Genomic DNA, 17,975 nt, shown 5'->3' with positions numbered 1-17,975 from the left:
CCAATATAAGATATCACAACAATTTAGTTTATTGTCTTTAAAATAATTCACTAACGGAATTGATGGAGGGAAATGAACATTTATAGTTTTCCCACCTATCGGCGATTTCAAGAATCAACTATATTAAAGTTGACAACCTGATAGATCGTCTGAGGTCTGAGGTTTGTTCTCCCTGAAACCAGCAATAAAAAAAATTGTACATTAAAAAATTAGCCCTCAAACTACCAACTTCCTTCGTACAGTTCCCTACCGGTGGGGTTTAAATATTACATCATGTTGAATAATCTAAAAGTAAAGAAATATTTTAAAAAATGGACACAATTTTCTTTCTTCTTTCTAAATGCACTGATTAGTTGGAATAGCTGTAGTATTACTTATATTCACATTTAACTTTGTAAGTGCTTGTTACCTTAGGGACCATGCAATACACAGTCAGTTTGGTGCATACATTCAAATGTAACATAGAGTTAAGTAATCTACATGTTTGTCTGACAGTGTGTGTGATTTAAAGATAACTAACTCTGTACCCTTTCTACCTCTTCTGTACCATCAATATAAACGTATAGAAAATTAAGTTTTTAGAATTTTTGTGGTTGTTATGTGTGTTTATCCAAACCTTCTAGATGACGGGGTATGCACTGTGTTTGGAGATCCTCACTACCGTACTTTCGACAGTCGAATATTTACATTTCAAGGACCGTGCAAATACGTACTCGCCAAGGACTGCAACGGAAATAAAACTTTCTCCGTCAGGGTGATCAACAATCAACGTCATTCAAACTCTGTTTCTTGGACTCAGAAACTGAGAATTAAGGTAAATACTTTACATTTCTTACAGAATGTATGCTTTCGTTTACTTGAGCGCACTTGTACTTAAAGCAAAAATATGAAGGCTATATACCTCTGTCTCCATTTTGAACCATTGACCCGACCGAAAGCAACCAGATAGCAGCACCCTGCCACCTATTCTCCACAATAAGGAATTAACGTTTGTAACGCATCCACAGCTTAAAGTGCGGGACGTACTTTCTCATATCATATGGATTCGAACCCGGCTTACCAGCTCCGAAATGCAGAACGCTACGACAGGGTTAACTCGTGTCCTTTGGACTTCAAAATTAATTTGATCTGAATTTAAACAAACAGTTTTGAGAATGGAGAACTAGGCTTCATGTTTTTAATAACCGGTAAAGATTGCAACTTTAATAATCAAGTGAATCGTGTGTAGAAGTTTATGATTGACGATAACCTTTGTTTATTTATAATAAACATGTGTCAGATTTCCACAAAAGGAATGTTTATATTCACGTTTACTTATTTCTAACAAAAGAAGCTTGTATGAAATATATAGTGGACTACAACAGAGAAGTTATGCTGGAAACGTCATTAAAAGTAGCTCATTTTGTAAACCCGTATTTATAAAGTTAAAGTTACAACAATATTTAAAATCTTATTGTATTGTTACATCAATAATGTAAGTTTGTTGTATTGTTACATAAATATTTAAAGTACATTGTATTGTTATGTCACAAACTGAGAAACGTGAGTTCTCAAGAACAAGCGAACCCCTCACACCAAACATGCTCGTCCTTTCAGCCGTTAGGGCGTTATAACGTAAGGTCAATCCCAGTATTCGTTGGCAAATAAATAGCCCAATTAGGGACAGCTAGCGCAGATAATCCTCGTGTAGTTTTGCGCGGAATTCAAAAACAAACAAACAAGCAGGAACATTTACACCGAAGTGGGGTGAAGATAGGGGGGACCAAACCTATCTCATCCCCCATAGCAGCTCCCCTCTAAGACATCACGATTTACTCTTTATAATATTTTTATAGTTTCTTTCTCTTACATAAAAATGTTAATTTGTTCGGCCTTCAAACTAACCCTTTACTCCCTTATGGCCCTCTAACAAACAAACGAAACCTATAAACGCCACTACTAATACAAACATGTATTAGTTACACTGGCGTTTATTGGTAAAACCAGATCAGACTTTGTTTGAAATTCTAGATATATTACATAAAGGTTGATAATACATTAAGTACGAAACAATTAAAACTGGGATATAAAGCAAAACTTTATCAACATTAGCTCGACATCATTTTGGTATTTCGTCTCTTAAGATTTTTATACTGTACTCCAACTTTGGATTTTTAGGCATTGGCGTTGAAAACACGAAAATACGCTTTAAATGTCATTAGTACCCACAGTGTTGTTCCATTTGACAGAAAGTATCAACAGTGTTTGTTAATTTTATGTTAATTTTTATCACAGTCAAGAAATGTTCACCCTATTTTTAAGAATAGCATTAATTTAGTGATTCCAATAATAAGAAGGTTCAGTACTATTATTATCTACTTTTGCCTATTTGTTATTTAAAGCAAACACATTTATATTTCAGATAGGTGGCGTTAAAGTCATACTTGGACAGTTCCTTAAAGTGAAGGTGAACAAAAAGAAGGTTCGTTTACCGTTCGTCAAGCTTGGTGTCCTCTCTGTCCTTCAAGAGGGTTACATGGTGGTTGTTCGGACCAATATCGGTAAAATGTTAACTTAAAGACGCACTCTTAAAAACTTATTTTTAATTTTAATTGTGTAGCCAATATGCAGTAAAAATATTGCCCGGACTGGTCTTTTACTGCCAGTTCGACCCTATAAGTCATAACCAAAGGGTATCGATAAAAGTATACACACCAGTTAAGCCAGAATGAATAACCAGTATCGTTAAGAAGTTTAAATCATAGTTAAACCAGAATCATACAGTATCGATAACAAGTATACACACTAGTTAAACCAGAATGAATAACCAGTATCGTTAAGAAGTTTAAATCATAGTTAAACCAGAATCATACAGTATCGATAACAAGTGTACACACTAGTTAAACCAAAATTAGACAGTACTGGTAAAAAGCTTATATATTAGTTAAACCAGAATTAGACAGTATCGGTAAGAAATTTACATATCAGTCAAACCAGAATTAGACAGTATCAGTAAGAAGTTTACATATCAGTCAAACCAGAATTAGACAGTATCGGTAAGAAATTTACATATCAGTCAAACCAGAATTAGACAGTATCAGTAAGAAGTTTATATATTAGTTGACCCAGAATTAGACAGTATCAGTAAAAAGTTTATATATTAGTTGACCCAGAATTAGACAGTATCAGTAAGAAGTTTACATATCAGTCAAACCAGAATTAGACAGTATCGGTAAGAAATTTACATATCAGTCAAACCAGAATTAGACAGTATCGGTAAGAAATTTACATATCAGTCAAACCAGAATTAGACAGTATCAGTAAGAAATTTACATATCAGTCAAACCAGAATTAGACAGTATCCGTAAGAAGTTTACATATCAGTCAAACCAGAATTAGACAGTATCCGTAAGAAGTTTACATATCAGTCAAACCAGAATTAGACAGTATCGGTAAGAAATTTACATATCAGTCAAACCAGAATTAGACAGTATCCGTAAGAAATTTACATATCAGTCAAACCAGAATTAGACAGTATCAGTAAGAAGTTTACATATCAGTCAAACCAGAATTAGACAGTATCAGTAAGAAGTTTACATATCAGTCAAACCAGAATTAGACAGTATCAGTAAGAAATTTACATATCAGTCAAACCAGAATTAGACAGTATCAGTAAGAAGTTTACATATCAGTCAAACCAGAATTAGACAGTATCGGTAAGAAATTTACATATCAGTCAAACCAGAATTAGACAGTATCAGTAAGAAGTTTATATATTAGTTGACCCAGAATTAGACAGTATCAGTAAAAAGTCTATATATTAGTTGACCCAGAATTAGACAGTATCAGTAAGAAGTTTACATATCAGTCAAACCAGAATTAGACAGTATCGGTAAGAAATTTACATATAAGTCAAACCAGAATTAGCCAGTATCGGTAAGAAATTTACATATCAGTCAAACCAGAATTAGACAGTATCAGTAAGAAATTTACATATCAGTCAAACCAGAATTAGACAGTATCCGTAAGAAGTTTACATATCAGTCAAACCAGAATTAGACAGTATCCGTAAGAAGTTTACATATCAGTCAAACCAGAATTAGCCAGTACCGGTAAGAAATTTACATATCAGTCAAACCAGAATTAGACAGTATCCGTAAGAAGTTTACATATCAGTCAAACCAGAATTAGATAGTATCGTTATCGAGTTTATATATTAGTTAAACCAGTGTCAGTAAGAAGTTTATATACTAGTTAAACCAGAATCAATGAACCAGTATGAGTAAGAAGCTTATATATTAGTTAAACCAGAATCAATGAACCGGTATCAGGAAGAAATTTATATGTCAGTTAAACAAGAGTTATACAGTATTGGTAAGAAATTTACACATTAATTAAACCAGAATTAGACGGTACTAGTAAGAAGTTTATATATTAGTTAAACCAGAACCAACGAACCAGTATAAGTAAGAAGTTTATATATTAGTTAAACCAGAATCAATAAACCAGTATTGGTAAGAAGTTTATATATTATTTAAACCAGAATCAATGAACCAGTATCGGTAAGAAGTTTATATATTAGTTAAACCAGAATCAATAAACCAGTATTGGTAAGAAGTTTATATATTAGTTAAACCAGAATCAATGAACCAGTATCGGTAAGAAGTTTATATATTAGTTAAACCAGAATCAACAAACCAGTATCGGTAAGAAGTTTATATATTAGTTAAACCAGAATCAATGAACCAGTGTCGGTAAGAAGTTTATATATTAGTTAAACCAGTATCGGTAAGAAGTTTATATATTAGTTAAACCAGAATCAATGAACCAGTATCGGTAAGAAGTTTATATATTAGTTAAACCAGAATCAACAAACCAGTATCGGTAAGAAGTTTATATATTAGTTAAACCAGAATCAGTGAACCAGTATCGGTAAGAAGTTTATATATTAGTTAAACCAGAATCAATGAACCAGTATCGGTAAGAAGTTTATATAGTTATTAAACAAAGGTAAAATGATTAGTTTTATTCTATTTTGTTAATCGGATCCATAAAGAACATATAATTAACACAATTTATGTATTCTGATCGATATCTTTTTTAATTAATCAAATCCTTTAAAGAAAACCATATCGTGTGGTTTCTCGAACTGAACAAGTCATCATTGTAATTAGTTTTAACATAAACTCATCAAATGTTATTTTGAATTCTGCAAATAACTCGTATTTTCAGGATTAATACACTTTAGAGGTTATATTGAGACTTCGACAAATCACTCAAACACCAGGATCAATTGACCTTCATGATACAGTTACGTAGATTACTGGATAACATAAAGCCCTCAAACATACAAAAGTACTACATCTTAAATCTACAGTCAAACGGATTACTGAGCTCAGCAAATTTCCAGATACATAATGTTAAAGAAGCTTTTGTTACAGAACAAAACTTGAGTGGTTACTGTTGTGGTACTTGAACACAAGTCTTATTTGTACATTTTAAAATATTTATTTCAGGGTTGAAGGTAACTTGGGACGGTGACAGTTACGTTGAAGTGTCTGTTCCTCCCGACTTTAAAAATCAAATGTGCGGACTTTGCGGAAACTACAATGGCGACCCGGACGACGATTTTACCACAAGAAAAGGAAATCAGGTTACTGACGTCGAAACGTTCGGGAATGTGTGGAAAGTAAAGAACTTTTACTTGCTAATTTTTTTTTTACTGTCTGTTGTTATTTTTAAACACCAGCGTGTGTTTTTATGTCAGTTATTCGACTTCATTGGTAGGTTGTTATTAAAAGAGGTACAATATGTGTTAGCTATCGAAGTTGACAGTTATTCATCTAATAAACGTATCATCATCTTATTCTAGATAGGACAACGATAAAGTGTTTTCACTTATTATAGAGGAGTAGCCTCCGTTGGATGTGAGAAGTAAAAACTTGTTTGTAACAAAGGACAGGAAACTGTCGTTTAAATGTTTTATTTATAGAATAAACAGTAAAAGTGCAATAACAATACATAAAGTTACCAACACTGAAACGAAATACATGCTGTTTTGGAGAATTATATGAATATGAAATTTCTTGGGAAGTCCACCCCACTCCATCATGCCATTCTATGTCATTGTGTCAAGTTATGCTGATTTGATAGTTTTTCCTAAATTAGATATGAAATTATAGAGGAGTCAACCCTCATGACCTTCCCTATCTTGTTATGTCCACTTAATGTAACCACTTGTTAGTTAATACAGTTAGTTCCACTTAATGCAACCACTTGTTAGTCAATACAGGGATATCTCCACCTGATGCAACCACATGTTAGTAATACAATGTTGTGTTCACTTGATGCAACCACTTGTTAGTCAATACAGGGATATCTCCACCTGATGCAACCACTTGTTAGTTAACACGGTGTTATGTCCTCTTACTGCATCTATATGTTAGTTAATAGAGTGTTATGTCCACTTGTTAGTATACAGTGTCATATTCACTTGATGTATCCACTTGTTAATCAATACAGTGTTATATCAGTCGAGTTAATCCATTTATTATTTAATAAAGTATTTATTATAAATATGATGCATTTATACATAAGTATAAACGTTTTTGTGTCCGTATAAATTGTGAGGTAATTGTTGTTCAATAGATTTTAAAACTTTTGACATTCTCTTGTTTGATTTAAAAAATTAAACATCGTCAGTACTACGAACGGTATGTCATTATATCGTTGTTCAGTTTGTGTGTTCGTAGTTAAGCACTTAGCTACGCAATGGGTGTTGTGCCAAACACAGGTATCAAATACAGGATTTTAACGTTATAACTCCGCAAAGTTACCGCTGTGCCACTGGGGGGAGGGACACACTGAGTAGTGTTCACGAAGAGAAATCCAACCCCGAATTTTAGTCGTGTAACTGTGTAGATCTTTGTTAAAAACTCTTCTATACACAAATTATTAACATTTAACATTATTTATGTATATATAACTGAATCCCTTTGCTATTATTCTACCTCTGTTCAAGTTATTTTAATATTAAGTCCATATTCGTACATCACCGAGGCCCGGCATGGCCAGGTGGGTTAAGGCGTTTGACGCGTAATATGAGGGTCGCGGGTTCGAATCCCGTTCGCACCAAACATGCTCGTGGAAGCGTTATAATGTGACGGTCAATTCCACTATTAGTTGGTAAAAGAGTAGCCCAAGAGTTGGCGATGGGTGGTGATGACTAGCTGCCTTCCCTCTAGTCTTACACTGCTAAATTAGGGACGGTTAGCACAGATAGTCCTCGAGTAGCTTTGTGCGAAATTAAAAAACAAACAAACAATCATTACCGTTATACAATTTGACTTAACTGTTCTGTTCTCAGGAAGCAGTGTTGGATGCAGGATTGTTTGGTGGTGGTGGTGGTGGTGGAGGGGTGGTGATCGACTAAGTAACAGTGACTTAAACCCGACCCCAAGTAAACTTTTCCTTGTTACTGCAACGTAAATTTCATGGAATTAATTTAGAAACAAATAAAAGAAACATATATGACTATGAACTCTCATTTATTGATTTTATTCTAAAGTACCAAGTTACAAGTAATCGTACAGCACTTTACTGAATCACACAACATGTGACAATGAACTTTCATGTATTCCTAAATAACATGTTACAAGTAAACATACAGCAAGAATATTCTAACTGAGATTATCAGTACTTCTGATTTCCCATTAACCTACACAATTTTGGTACGGCCAGTGGGGGGATGCTTCCCCCATCTCCCCTCTGTATCCCCATCCCTGTCAGGAAATGTGTTAAATAATTTCGATATTAAAAATTCTTTATTTTTTATAACTTTATCATTTTAGTACATTACATATGAACAAAACACTTTATCCAAGGAGCCCTACTTCTACAACAACTGAAATCAAAACCGAACCAATATTTAGGAACACCTTTATATCTATACTAATTAATAACCTAACATCTCGTCCATAAGGCACGTGCCCAGCAAGGGTCAGTTGCAAACTCTCTTTGTTAACCTGAAGATGACCTAAGAATGTCGAGACTGTTCTGTACTTTATTCTAATTCAAGTTTTAATACCCATGCTAGCTGTCTTGAGGATACATTTTTTTCTTTAAGTAGGTTTCTCGTCATCACGAAACACTTTGTCCTTTTTTCGTGATATCCATTTTAAAAACTCATTAATTAGGTCACTTTACTGTCTGTAGATTTTTGTCACTATTTAGATTATTTATTAACTGTGTAGATCTTAAGTTAAAATTATATCTATTTATAAGTGCAGTAAAAGCATATTTCCTTCTATGCTTTCCAGCGAGGGAAAAAGCGTCAATGCAAAATGCTGCAACCAGAACCAGTAACCATGGGAATCTGTGGCCAGAACTGGGAAGCCAGAATTCGAGGAATAGAAGAATGCAGTGTTCTGAAATCAACTCTCTTTCGTCGTTGTTTTCAAGTTGTAGATCTTAGCCCTTACTTCCGGTGAGTTAACATTATAAATCTGACCAGTATGATATTCCCTGTTTTCAAGTTGTAGATCTTAGCCCTTACTTCTGGTGAGCTAACATTATAAATCTGACCAGTATGATATTCACTGTTTTCAAGTTGTAGATCTTAGCCCTTACTTCCGGTGAGTTAACATTATAAATCTTACCAGTATGATATTCCCTGTTTTCAAGTTGTAGATCTTAGCCCTTACTTCCGGTGAGTTAACATTATAAATCTGGCCAGTGTGATATTCCCTGTTTTCAAGTTGTAGATCTTAGCCCTTACTTCCGGTGAGTTAACATTATAAATCTGACCAGTATGATATTCCCTGTTTTCAAATTGTAGATGTTAGCCCTTACTTCCGGTGAGTTAACATTATAAATCTTACCAGTATGATATTCCCTGTTTTCAAGTTGTAGATCTTAGCCCTTACTTCCGGTGAGTTAACATTATAAATCTGGCCAGTGTGATATTCCCTGTTTTCAAGTTGTAGATCTTAGCCCTTACTTCCGGTGAGTTAACATTATAAATCTGACCAGTATGATATTCCCTGTTTTCAAATTGTAGATGTCAGCCCTTACTTCCGGTGAGTTAACATTATAAATCTGACCAGTGTGATATTCCCTGTTTTCAAATTGTAGATGTTAGCCCTTACTTCCGGTGAGTTAACATTATAAACCCGATCAGAATGATATTTCCTGTTTTCAAGGTGTGATTTGGAGCCCTTTTGGTGAATTTACTCATAAACCCGATCAGCACATGACTATCCTTCTTTTCAAGGCGTTAATTTTGGTATTTAATTTCGGGTACCTCACTTTATGATATCTATAGTTATTTTTATTTCTAAAACTTCTTAACTTATCTGTAACTTTATAATAATCATGGTATAGATATTAAACTCTGGTCTCTCCTACTCAGTTTTATTTTTAAATATTTTACACATTAACTTGTTCGTTGATAGTGAAGTTACACATTTTTACCAAATCGATTCTAATATTTTAAGAATAACACGTCTAGTGGAAGATTTTTAGATTCACCAAATAGTTTTCCAGTTTGTTGTCTATACATTTCTTTTTATACCTCCTGTACGTAAACTAACAAAATATTAGGTTATACTTTTGTCGCTACGTAACATTACATAAAAGTCACTGGTGGAAAGTAGTGTTACGAAAATCCATTGTCTTTTCTATACATTAGAAGTTGTTAATCTAACTGGTGTTTACCATTAATTATTCTATGGATACGCTACTTTGTTTGTCAAGCTTGATTTCGCAAAATCTGTTTATTTCAGTTAATTATGAAATGTAAGGTTAGGATATATTATAGAGTGAAATAAAAATATAATTATAACCACAAAATATCACAGTTAAGTTTCTTTATATTTTAATACAAAACACACTTGACGGTTGTTCAACTTGTTATTAAATTTTATCCTATAAAGTGAGGGAATAGAACTTGTCCCGTCATAAGCAAGTTACGTATGTATATGTTCCAATATTACTAACCTACCGGCCTGATGGATTTGTGCTGGATGCTATATTTTTAGGAGGTACGACCGTTATAATGTAATGCAACTGTTTCAACTAGTGAAATGCGTCGTTTGTGTATTATAGATGCACTGTTGTTTTTCAGGTCGTGTCTAATGGATGTGTGTGAATGTTCAGACTCACGCAAGTGTTACTGTCAGGCAGTGCAAGCGTATGCTCGAGAATGCGAACGCCAGAAAGCCAACATTGACTTAAATTGGAGAGCACTGACTGGATGTGAAAGTGAGTCATATACGAGGTCTAGAAAACACAGACGTTTTGTGTTACCCTAATCAGGTTAATTCAACCTTGCCGTTACGACGGACCATTTCGTTCCGTAAGCACAACTTACGGAGCAAAAATTATTATACGTTGTATCATTTAGAATTTACTATAATTTTAACAATCTTACTTTGAAATATCTAATAATTAAATTGGTTCCGATTTAATAGTTTCTTTAGTATCAACCATATATTGTATAGTTACAACTATTTAAAATTTTGCCACACCCTTTTATTAAGGGATTGTTAGCCTAATCAGGTTAATGTTAAACTACTTATGTTATATATAGTGAATTCTTAGCCTAATATAGTTACTACTAACCTAACGTTACGTTGTGCCAAGTTTTATAGTTTGTGGGCCTAGCATATGTATAGCATACATAATTTAAATATAGCGTCTAGTTTCTTATACATAAAACATAACACGCACATATTTATCCATGTTGAAGGGTATATAGTGTTATAAAAGGTGAACACATAAGGTTGTTTGACCTTTACAAAATTAGAAATACAGTTGCAGTAAAGGAGTTTTTCTTATAATTCACATTTTTATATAGGCTATTGATTACGAGTTTCTACCAAGTTCATTTTTATTATATGTGTTATGGGGTTCTACAACTGGAAACAAATAGAAATACCTCATACTCACCTAAATTTCATTAGATGTTCTGAAATATGTTATTGTTAATAAGAACACATTATTTTATAATAAAGATTACATACCTACTAAATAAAAGAGCCACAGCATTACAAGTGAACATTACTTGTAATCTTCTTCTTAATGGTTTCAGGTGGAGGGATACATGAATTTTTATGAAAATAAATAGTTCTAGAGTATACAGTAGTTGCAACGATAGATCTACTAGCTCAATTTATTTATGTATATTTTTTTTTAGATTCACATTGCCCTAAAGGTGCTGTATTTACAACTTGCGGACCCCCCTGCAAAAAGACTTGTAGGAACTACAAAAGAAAAAAACCCTGCACGAGACGCTGTAGACCAGGATGTCAGTGTCCAGAAGGCACAGTTTTCAATAAAAAGCAGTGCATGCCAATAGAAAAGTGTCATTCGTAAACTGTAAACGGCTATTGTTTTATATACATCCCGGTGACCTGATCTGGAAGAGGTCGTATTGTGTGATAGTGGCGCCCCCTAATGGTCAGATTGATCCTCAGGAACTAACCTGTTTGGACTGCTTGTACTATGATCTCGTCACTACGACTCCTTTAGCTTTTTCTACGTATCAGATCTGTTTAATAATACTCCCCGCTAGAGAAAGCTACGGTGTATTGTGTTTTAAATTTGCTATCGACTTTATCACTTGGGTTAATCAGGAAGATATGTGAGATGTGTTTTAGAAACATTTCTTTGTGCTTAAGTTGAATGAATGTCGTCATTTATGGTGTTTTGAGCTGTAACGTCGTTCGAATATAGCATATAGAATAAGTGGAGATTTTACCGAAAGGTGAACCTCACAGATCAAAAACAAAATTAGTATAAATGTTTAAAACAAGGAATTACCGTTTTTGTTATGGACTCTCGAACATCAGCATAACAGATTGCAATCAATACACATATGTTGATAAATGCCGTAGTCGACTGAAACAAAAAAATGCAAGAAAACGGATGTATGATGAAAATTACCCAAGTAACTTTATAAATGTTTGGTAACGTGTTTCATTTGCGGAAAGACCTTACGTTAAGTTAACCCTACTTTTGTATGTAGGAAACTGAGTGTGATAAAGTGTAACAATGTTTCAACATTTGGAGTGAATTGTATAAAATATTTTTTTTTGGAGAATAATATTTTGAGTATAATTTGTTTATTAATTAAATCATAAAAATGGTTAAAGTTTGAACCTATTAGGAATTGTGTTTTTATAAAAGCAAATGTATTGTTATAGTATCTATGTTTCTGTTTTTTCTTTATTTTAAAATGTATTTATAATACTTCACAGAAAATCGTAAGAATACAAAGTGTGAGTAGGCTTATGCCAAATGAGTAACATTAATAATAGTAAAATTATTTCTGATTTAGACATTGGAAATTGGTAATCGCGAATAACTTTATTTTTGTTTTCAGTAGTAAAATGATATTTTATTATCGGTAATTTAGTTAAAGGTACGAACACAAGAATGAAAATTGTATAGCTCATTATGGAAATTTACATGAAATACATCCTTGTAGCGCAATGCGTCCTTTTGGGGTCACTGACCGTTACCCAGGTAAACTTCAGGTACCGGAGCTAGGGAGCGTTGAGGAAGTTTTTAAAATATTTAGTCAGATCAGTAGGCTTGCGCCCGTAGCTTTGAAATTTAGGAAAAGCTCAAAAACTGTTTTTATGTAGATATATGTTTAATACTCATGATTATTTACATTGTGTCAAAATAGTGGAAAATTGTCAATCATAATTTTTAGCCACAGATTGCAAAAAGTATCACTAAAAGGCATTAAAACGCAAATGATTTGTTGAAACAAATAAAGTATTTTGACACGTGCCAGCTTAGAAGCAGAGAAGTGACAAAATTTTCAATCACATTATATACAAATCCCGTTCCGGTTAGGCCTAATGTGGCGAATTTACGAACACATTACAGCTTGGAAGTAAAGAAGTCACAAACTTTTCAATCATCTTTTATATAAGTTTCATTTCAGTTAGGCTTAACTTGTGAACACCTTAGGCTCAGAAGTGGAGTCATTACAAAGTTTTATATCACCTTTTATAAAATTCTCATTTCGGTTAGGCTTAACTTATGAACGAGTTATGCATTGAAGTAGTCATCACAAATTTTTATATCACCTTACATAAAATCCTCATTTCGGTTAGGCTTAACGTTGTGATCGTATGGACAATGATTTGTTTGAGAGTTTTGCGAGAAATCTAAAAGTTGGATGTAATTCAGTTTTGTTTTATCATCATTTAATAAGCTTCATAAGAAAACAGTTATTCGCTTTCAAAAAGATGTCTTTGTAACGTTGAAGTGTAACGCAACACCAATAAGCCTAATATTTTGTCTTTGTAACGTTGAAGTGTAACGCAACACTAATAAGCCTAATATTTTGAATTATTTGATGTTAAAATGATGAAGATGAATAGTGACGGAACAAAACGTAAAGGAAAATTTATGCAACTTGCGGTTATTGTTGAAGTACACTGCCCACACAATGAGATTACTTAAACTAATTTTAATATTACATATAGTTATGTAGTTTTATTGAAAAAGTGTTAACTAAACTCGTATATATTTTTTACAATAATTTTATGTGCTTTCATGTTTCCTGCAAAATCTCACATTTGTGTAAAATTATTTAAAACCCATTGCTTTACTGCAATTTAGTCGGTCAGTTAAGATACTGATCTTTATTTCAACTGACACTAAAGTTTGTAAATGCAATTTTCAGTTAAATGCCTGCTTAACTTTAAAAAAAGTCACACAAATGCCCCATTACAGATATTTATTGCATATATATATATATATTTTATTTTGTATCTATTAAATATGCTCTACTACATTTACGCAGAGCTTATAAAATCATAACTTACAAATACTTTAATATAAAATAGTATCATGCTTTGCAGCCACTAGCTTAACGCTATATCGTATTTAATGTATTGAAGGCCACGTGCAACTTAGTGTGTATTGGCCATTTCTTTGTGTTTTTTTTTCTTTCTTTGTCTCTTAAGTTATTGATGTGCAAAACATAGGTTAATATAGATATTTTTATATCACTAATGTTAGTTATTTTACGCTGACATTTTGTTCTTTAACGTTATGGAAACAGCATTGTTATTTTATCATTTGTATGGAAATATAGTGGCATTAATGCCTTCAGATGTAGTTCAAAACAGATACATTAAAAATAAGTATAGAATATTTATTGCAATTTACAAACAGTGATAAATAAGTGTGAAATATTAGTACCAGTAAGTGTAATGTGTCTGGTAGGAAGTCGTGTGTTAAATCAAACGTTATGAAATATTTTTAAAGTTGTTAACGTAGGTGATTGAGTGAAATCAATAATAATTATAGAGAAACTATTAAAATACTTAATATGTTTGGTACGCAAAAAATACTTAATGTTTTCATTAGTTTACTTCTAGTTTGAAATCTGAGGGCTTCTATTTTCGAAATATATTGAGTATTTTTGGACTTAAGAGCTGATGGTAAACTGAATGAAAAAAACATTAAAAAATCCCAACGAATGAATCGTTTTTTTCTTGAGAAACAAACTGAGTAAATGAAAATAATTTAATACATTTAAAACTCTTTCAACAACAGACAAATATTTCATGTCTTTTCTCTTTTCAAACAACTTTATTGTTTATTAAATATTGTGCCATGATTGTTACGTTTTTGTTAAGCTCGTGGAAACTTATATTTGTTTATATATATATATTACAGGTTTTTTAATGTACTTTCTGCTCCTTCTGATCTCATTTGGTGCACTCTAATATTTACTCATAGTTGTAAGATATTAATTTATATCTAGCTGGTGGTTCCTTCATTACAAGATTATAGATTGATTTATTTTAACACTAGTAAGAACACTTTTATTGAAGTAAAGCACTTACAAATTTTATGTTTATACATTTGTATTGGTCAATTATTTATTGTTGTTTTCCTTTATTTTGTCACGATTACTTGAAAATACGCAAGTGTCTTGTTTTATAGTGCTTATCGAATGTATTTATTACTGGTACATGTTTAACACATTGGGGGGATACAGAATCACGTGGGTTACACTATTTACTGAATTTGTTCATTACTGATATACATTTAACACATTGGGGGATACAGAATCACGTGGGTTACACTATTTACTGAATTTGTTCATTACTGGTATATGTTTAACACATTAAGGAGGCACAGAATCACGTGGGTTACACTATTTACTGAATTTGTTCATTACTGGTATATGTTTAACACATTAAGGAGGCACAGAATCACGTGGGTTACATTTACTGAATTTCAGTGATGTCGAGAAACCCACTTGTTGAGAAATTTATATGCAAAAACGGCTCGTTTGGGTTGAGAAAATATTTTACATAGAAGGTCGAAACGTTGTTCGCTCTTCTATGTAAAATATTTTCTCAACCCAAACGAGCAGTTTTTGCATATAAATTTACTGAATTTGTTCATTACTGGTGTATGTTTAACACATTACGGAGGCACAGAATAACATCGGTTACAATATCTACTGAATTTGTTCATTACTGGTATCTGTTTAACACGTTCAGGGGATACAGTATCATTTGTTTCTACACTTAACAGTTTTTAAACATTTTCTACGTTCAATGACTGTAGTCAAGTGACAGTGCCACCTATTGGTGGTGGACAGAGGTATTTTATCGAAATACAGACTGCGATAACCTTTCTAAAGTTGAAAACTACACAGAAATGAAAAGAAATGTTCAGCCGATTATGATGTATCTAGCAAGTTTAGTAAGGAAAGATTACAGCCATCATGTCATACAACTTGTATATAAACTAAACAGCCTTGTCAAGGTTGTAGAAAGTCAAGTACGTCTCGTAATAACCACAAATCAGACAATATTGCTGTTAAGAACCTCTACTTCGCTATCCCATAGCACAGACTCAGTATGGGTTTCAGAAGAGCGACTTGCGATCAGTCATCTAACGACGAGAAATGAATTTAAAATGGTGAAGACATGCTCCATCAGTATGGTTTACGTCATTTGGAATTTTCTTGAGATCCCACCAATAATCCACAGTTTTTGTCTAGACACCTTGAGGCGAATGTAATGGTCAAAACATAACAATTTGTTTTGTATGTCCCCTCTATACTTAAGGAGTCAATTACTTATTCAGGAAGTATAGTATTACTGTTATTCATAAACACTTGTGATCCTGAGACAAACTTTTGTTAATTACCACTACATAAAACAAACTTGTCTTAACTGTCACCACGTGAGACAAATATTTATTAACTCCTACAGCGTGATACAAAACCTTTGTTTATTGTCATTCCTCAAGACAAACCTTTGTAGCCTGCCACAACGTGAGACAAACCTCTCCTGATAACCACAGCTTGAGTTTTCTTAAATACCACAGCAGGTAATTATTTTATTGACTAAAAAGTATTGCCTCATCTTATATTCATAAGCAATTTTCAAACTAATATTTTATACTTCTTCAGTGAAGTTCATATTTATTATAGACCTAGCATGGTCTTACATTATGGCTCTTGAGTCACATGCAACCTGTGGGTCCCGGGTTTGATTCCTGTCATCGATTATGCTCGCCCTTTCAGTTGTAGGGGTGTTACAGTGTGACAGTCAATCCAATTTTTGTTCATTAAAAGTTGGCAGAGAGTCGTGATGAATGGCTGTCTTCCTTGTAGTCTATTATTTCTAAATTGAGGACGGCTGTCACTCATGGCCCTCGTGTAGCTTAGCGAGAAATACAAACAAACATATTTATTTCGTGGAAGCATGTTAACTTACAGGTAAGTTTGAAGACTTAATATGTTAAAAGTTTTTTATTTGATTCTTGTGATTGGCACCAGGTGGATAGTTCATTCAGAAGGTTTGCTGTACAAAATAAAAATGCATGACAAATTAAACATTGAAAATTTAATAAACAAAATGTAAAAACACATCCGAAAACTTGTGGAATATACATAATTTTCCTTTCTTATTTGAGTTTTTAATTATTTTTATAGTAGATTATGGAAGTCAAAAATTGTTAACTTGTTGAACTGTAAACTATTTTTGGTTTTGTGCCGTATGAGTATTTTATTTTTCGTAAATAATGTTTAATATGAATGTATAGATTATTTATATATTTATTATTTATCCTTACTATCAAAAACGTTTTTGTATTGAGGGAAGAACGTTAATCACCATCACCCACCGCCACCTCTTGGGCTACTTTTTACCAAGGAAAAGTGGAATTGATCGAATCATGTAACACTCCCAAGGCTGAAAGAACAAGAATATTTCGTGATGGGGTTCGAACCTGCGACCCACAACTTGTAAGTCAAAGCCATGCCAAGTTGAACATTCTGATATATCGTTCTTAAAACTAATAAATTGTGAAAAATATTTTATATTTCTAGCTGGGTATAGAGTTTTCTGACTTGGGGTTCCTAAGGAGTAAACACATAGGAAGACAATTTGATCTAATTTAAAAATCTGCAGATTTGAAATTTTAAAACCGCTAAAATTTGTTTTAGAATTTACGCGCAAAGTTACATAAAGTATATTAAGCGCATATCAGTTCCTAACTTTGTATTGACTAGAATGGAAAGCAGAGAGTTGATTAATTACTCACTGCTAGCTCTTAAGACACTTTTGTTTGATTGAATTATAGGGACTTGATTGTCTGTTTTAATTAACTCGTGACTCCAAAGTGCAGCATCCTTTTTTTATTTTTTTCTGGGAACCGTGAAACATCTGACTGCTTGACATTATTGGGATGATCTGTGCTCACATAAAACAGTTATATTATGAAATAAAACTTACAAATTCATTTTGAAATTTTCGAATATAACCGTGGGTATTTGTAATGCAAAGTATCGATGTGTAAGCTTCTGCGTTCCACGTGCTTCACATGTAACTACTGACGTGAAATGTAAGAGAATAAAAGCTGGTGTCCGTATTTATCTGTTTAAATGTCTCTGTGATTAACTTACGAGGAAATAACTATCAGGTGATTACAAAGTATCGCATGTA

At 32.9% G+C, this 17,975-nt stretch overlaps 1 protein-coding gene across 1 annotated transcript in view; it reads left to right on the top strand.

Annotated features, from left to right (window-relative positions):
* LOC143239797 (BMP-binding endothelial regulator protein-like) overlaps nucleotides 1-14,866 on the top strand; it is a 104,298-nt gene extending 89,432 nt beyond the window's left edge. The window contains exons 11-16 of the mRNA XM_076481348.1: nucleotides 624-814; nucleotides 2,402-2,540; nucleotides 5,496-5,668; nucleotides 8,298-8,464; nucleotides 10,103-10,239; nucleotides 11,174-14,866. Coding sequence (XP_076337463.1) covers nucleotides 624-814; nucleotides 2,402-2,540; nucleotides 5,496-5,668; nucleotides 8,298-8,464; nucleotides 10,103-10,239; nucleotides 11,174-11,352 — 986 coding nt within the window. The 3' untranslated portion in view covers nucleotides 11,353-14,866. The remainder of the gene's footprint in view (nucleotides 1-623; nucleotides 815-2,401; nucleotides 2,541-5,495; nucleotides 5,669-8,297; nucleotides 8,465-10,102; nucleotides 10,240-11,173) is intronic.
* Nucleotides 14,867-17,975: the final 3,109 nt, after the last annotated feature.

This window comes from Tachypleus tridentatus, chromosome 1, assembly GCF_004210375.1.
Source record: "Tachypleus tridentatus isolate NWPU-2018 chromosome 1, ASM421037v1, whole genome shotgun sequence".
In the NCBI taxonomy this organism is placed as follows: Eukaryota; Metazoa; Arthropoda; class Merostomata; order Xiphosura; family Limulidae; genus Tachypleus; species Tachypleus tridentatus.
The sequence above is the reverse complement of the archived record's forward strand: the minus strand, read 5'-3'. Positions and strand labels throughout refer to the sequence as shown.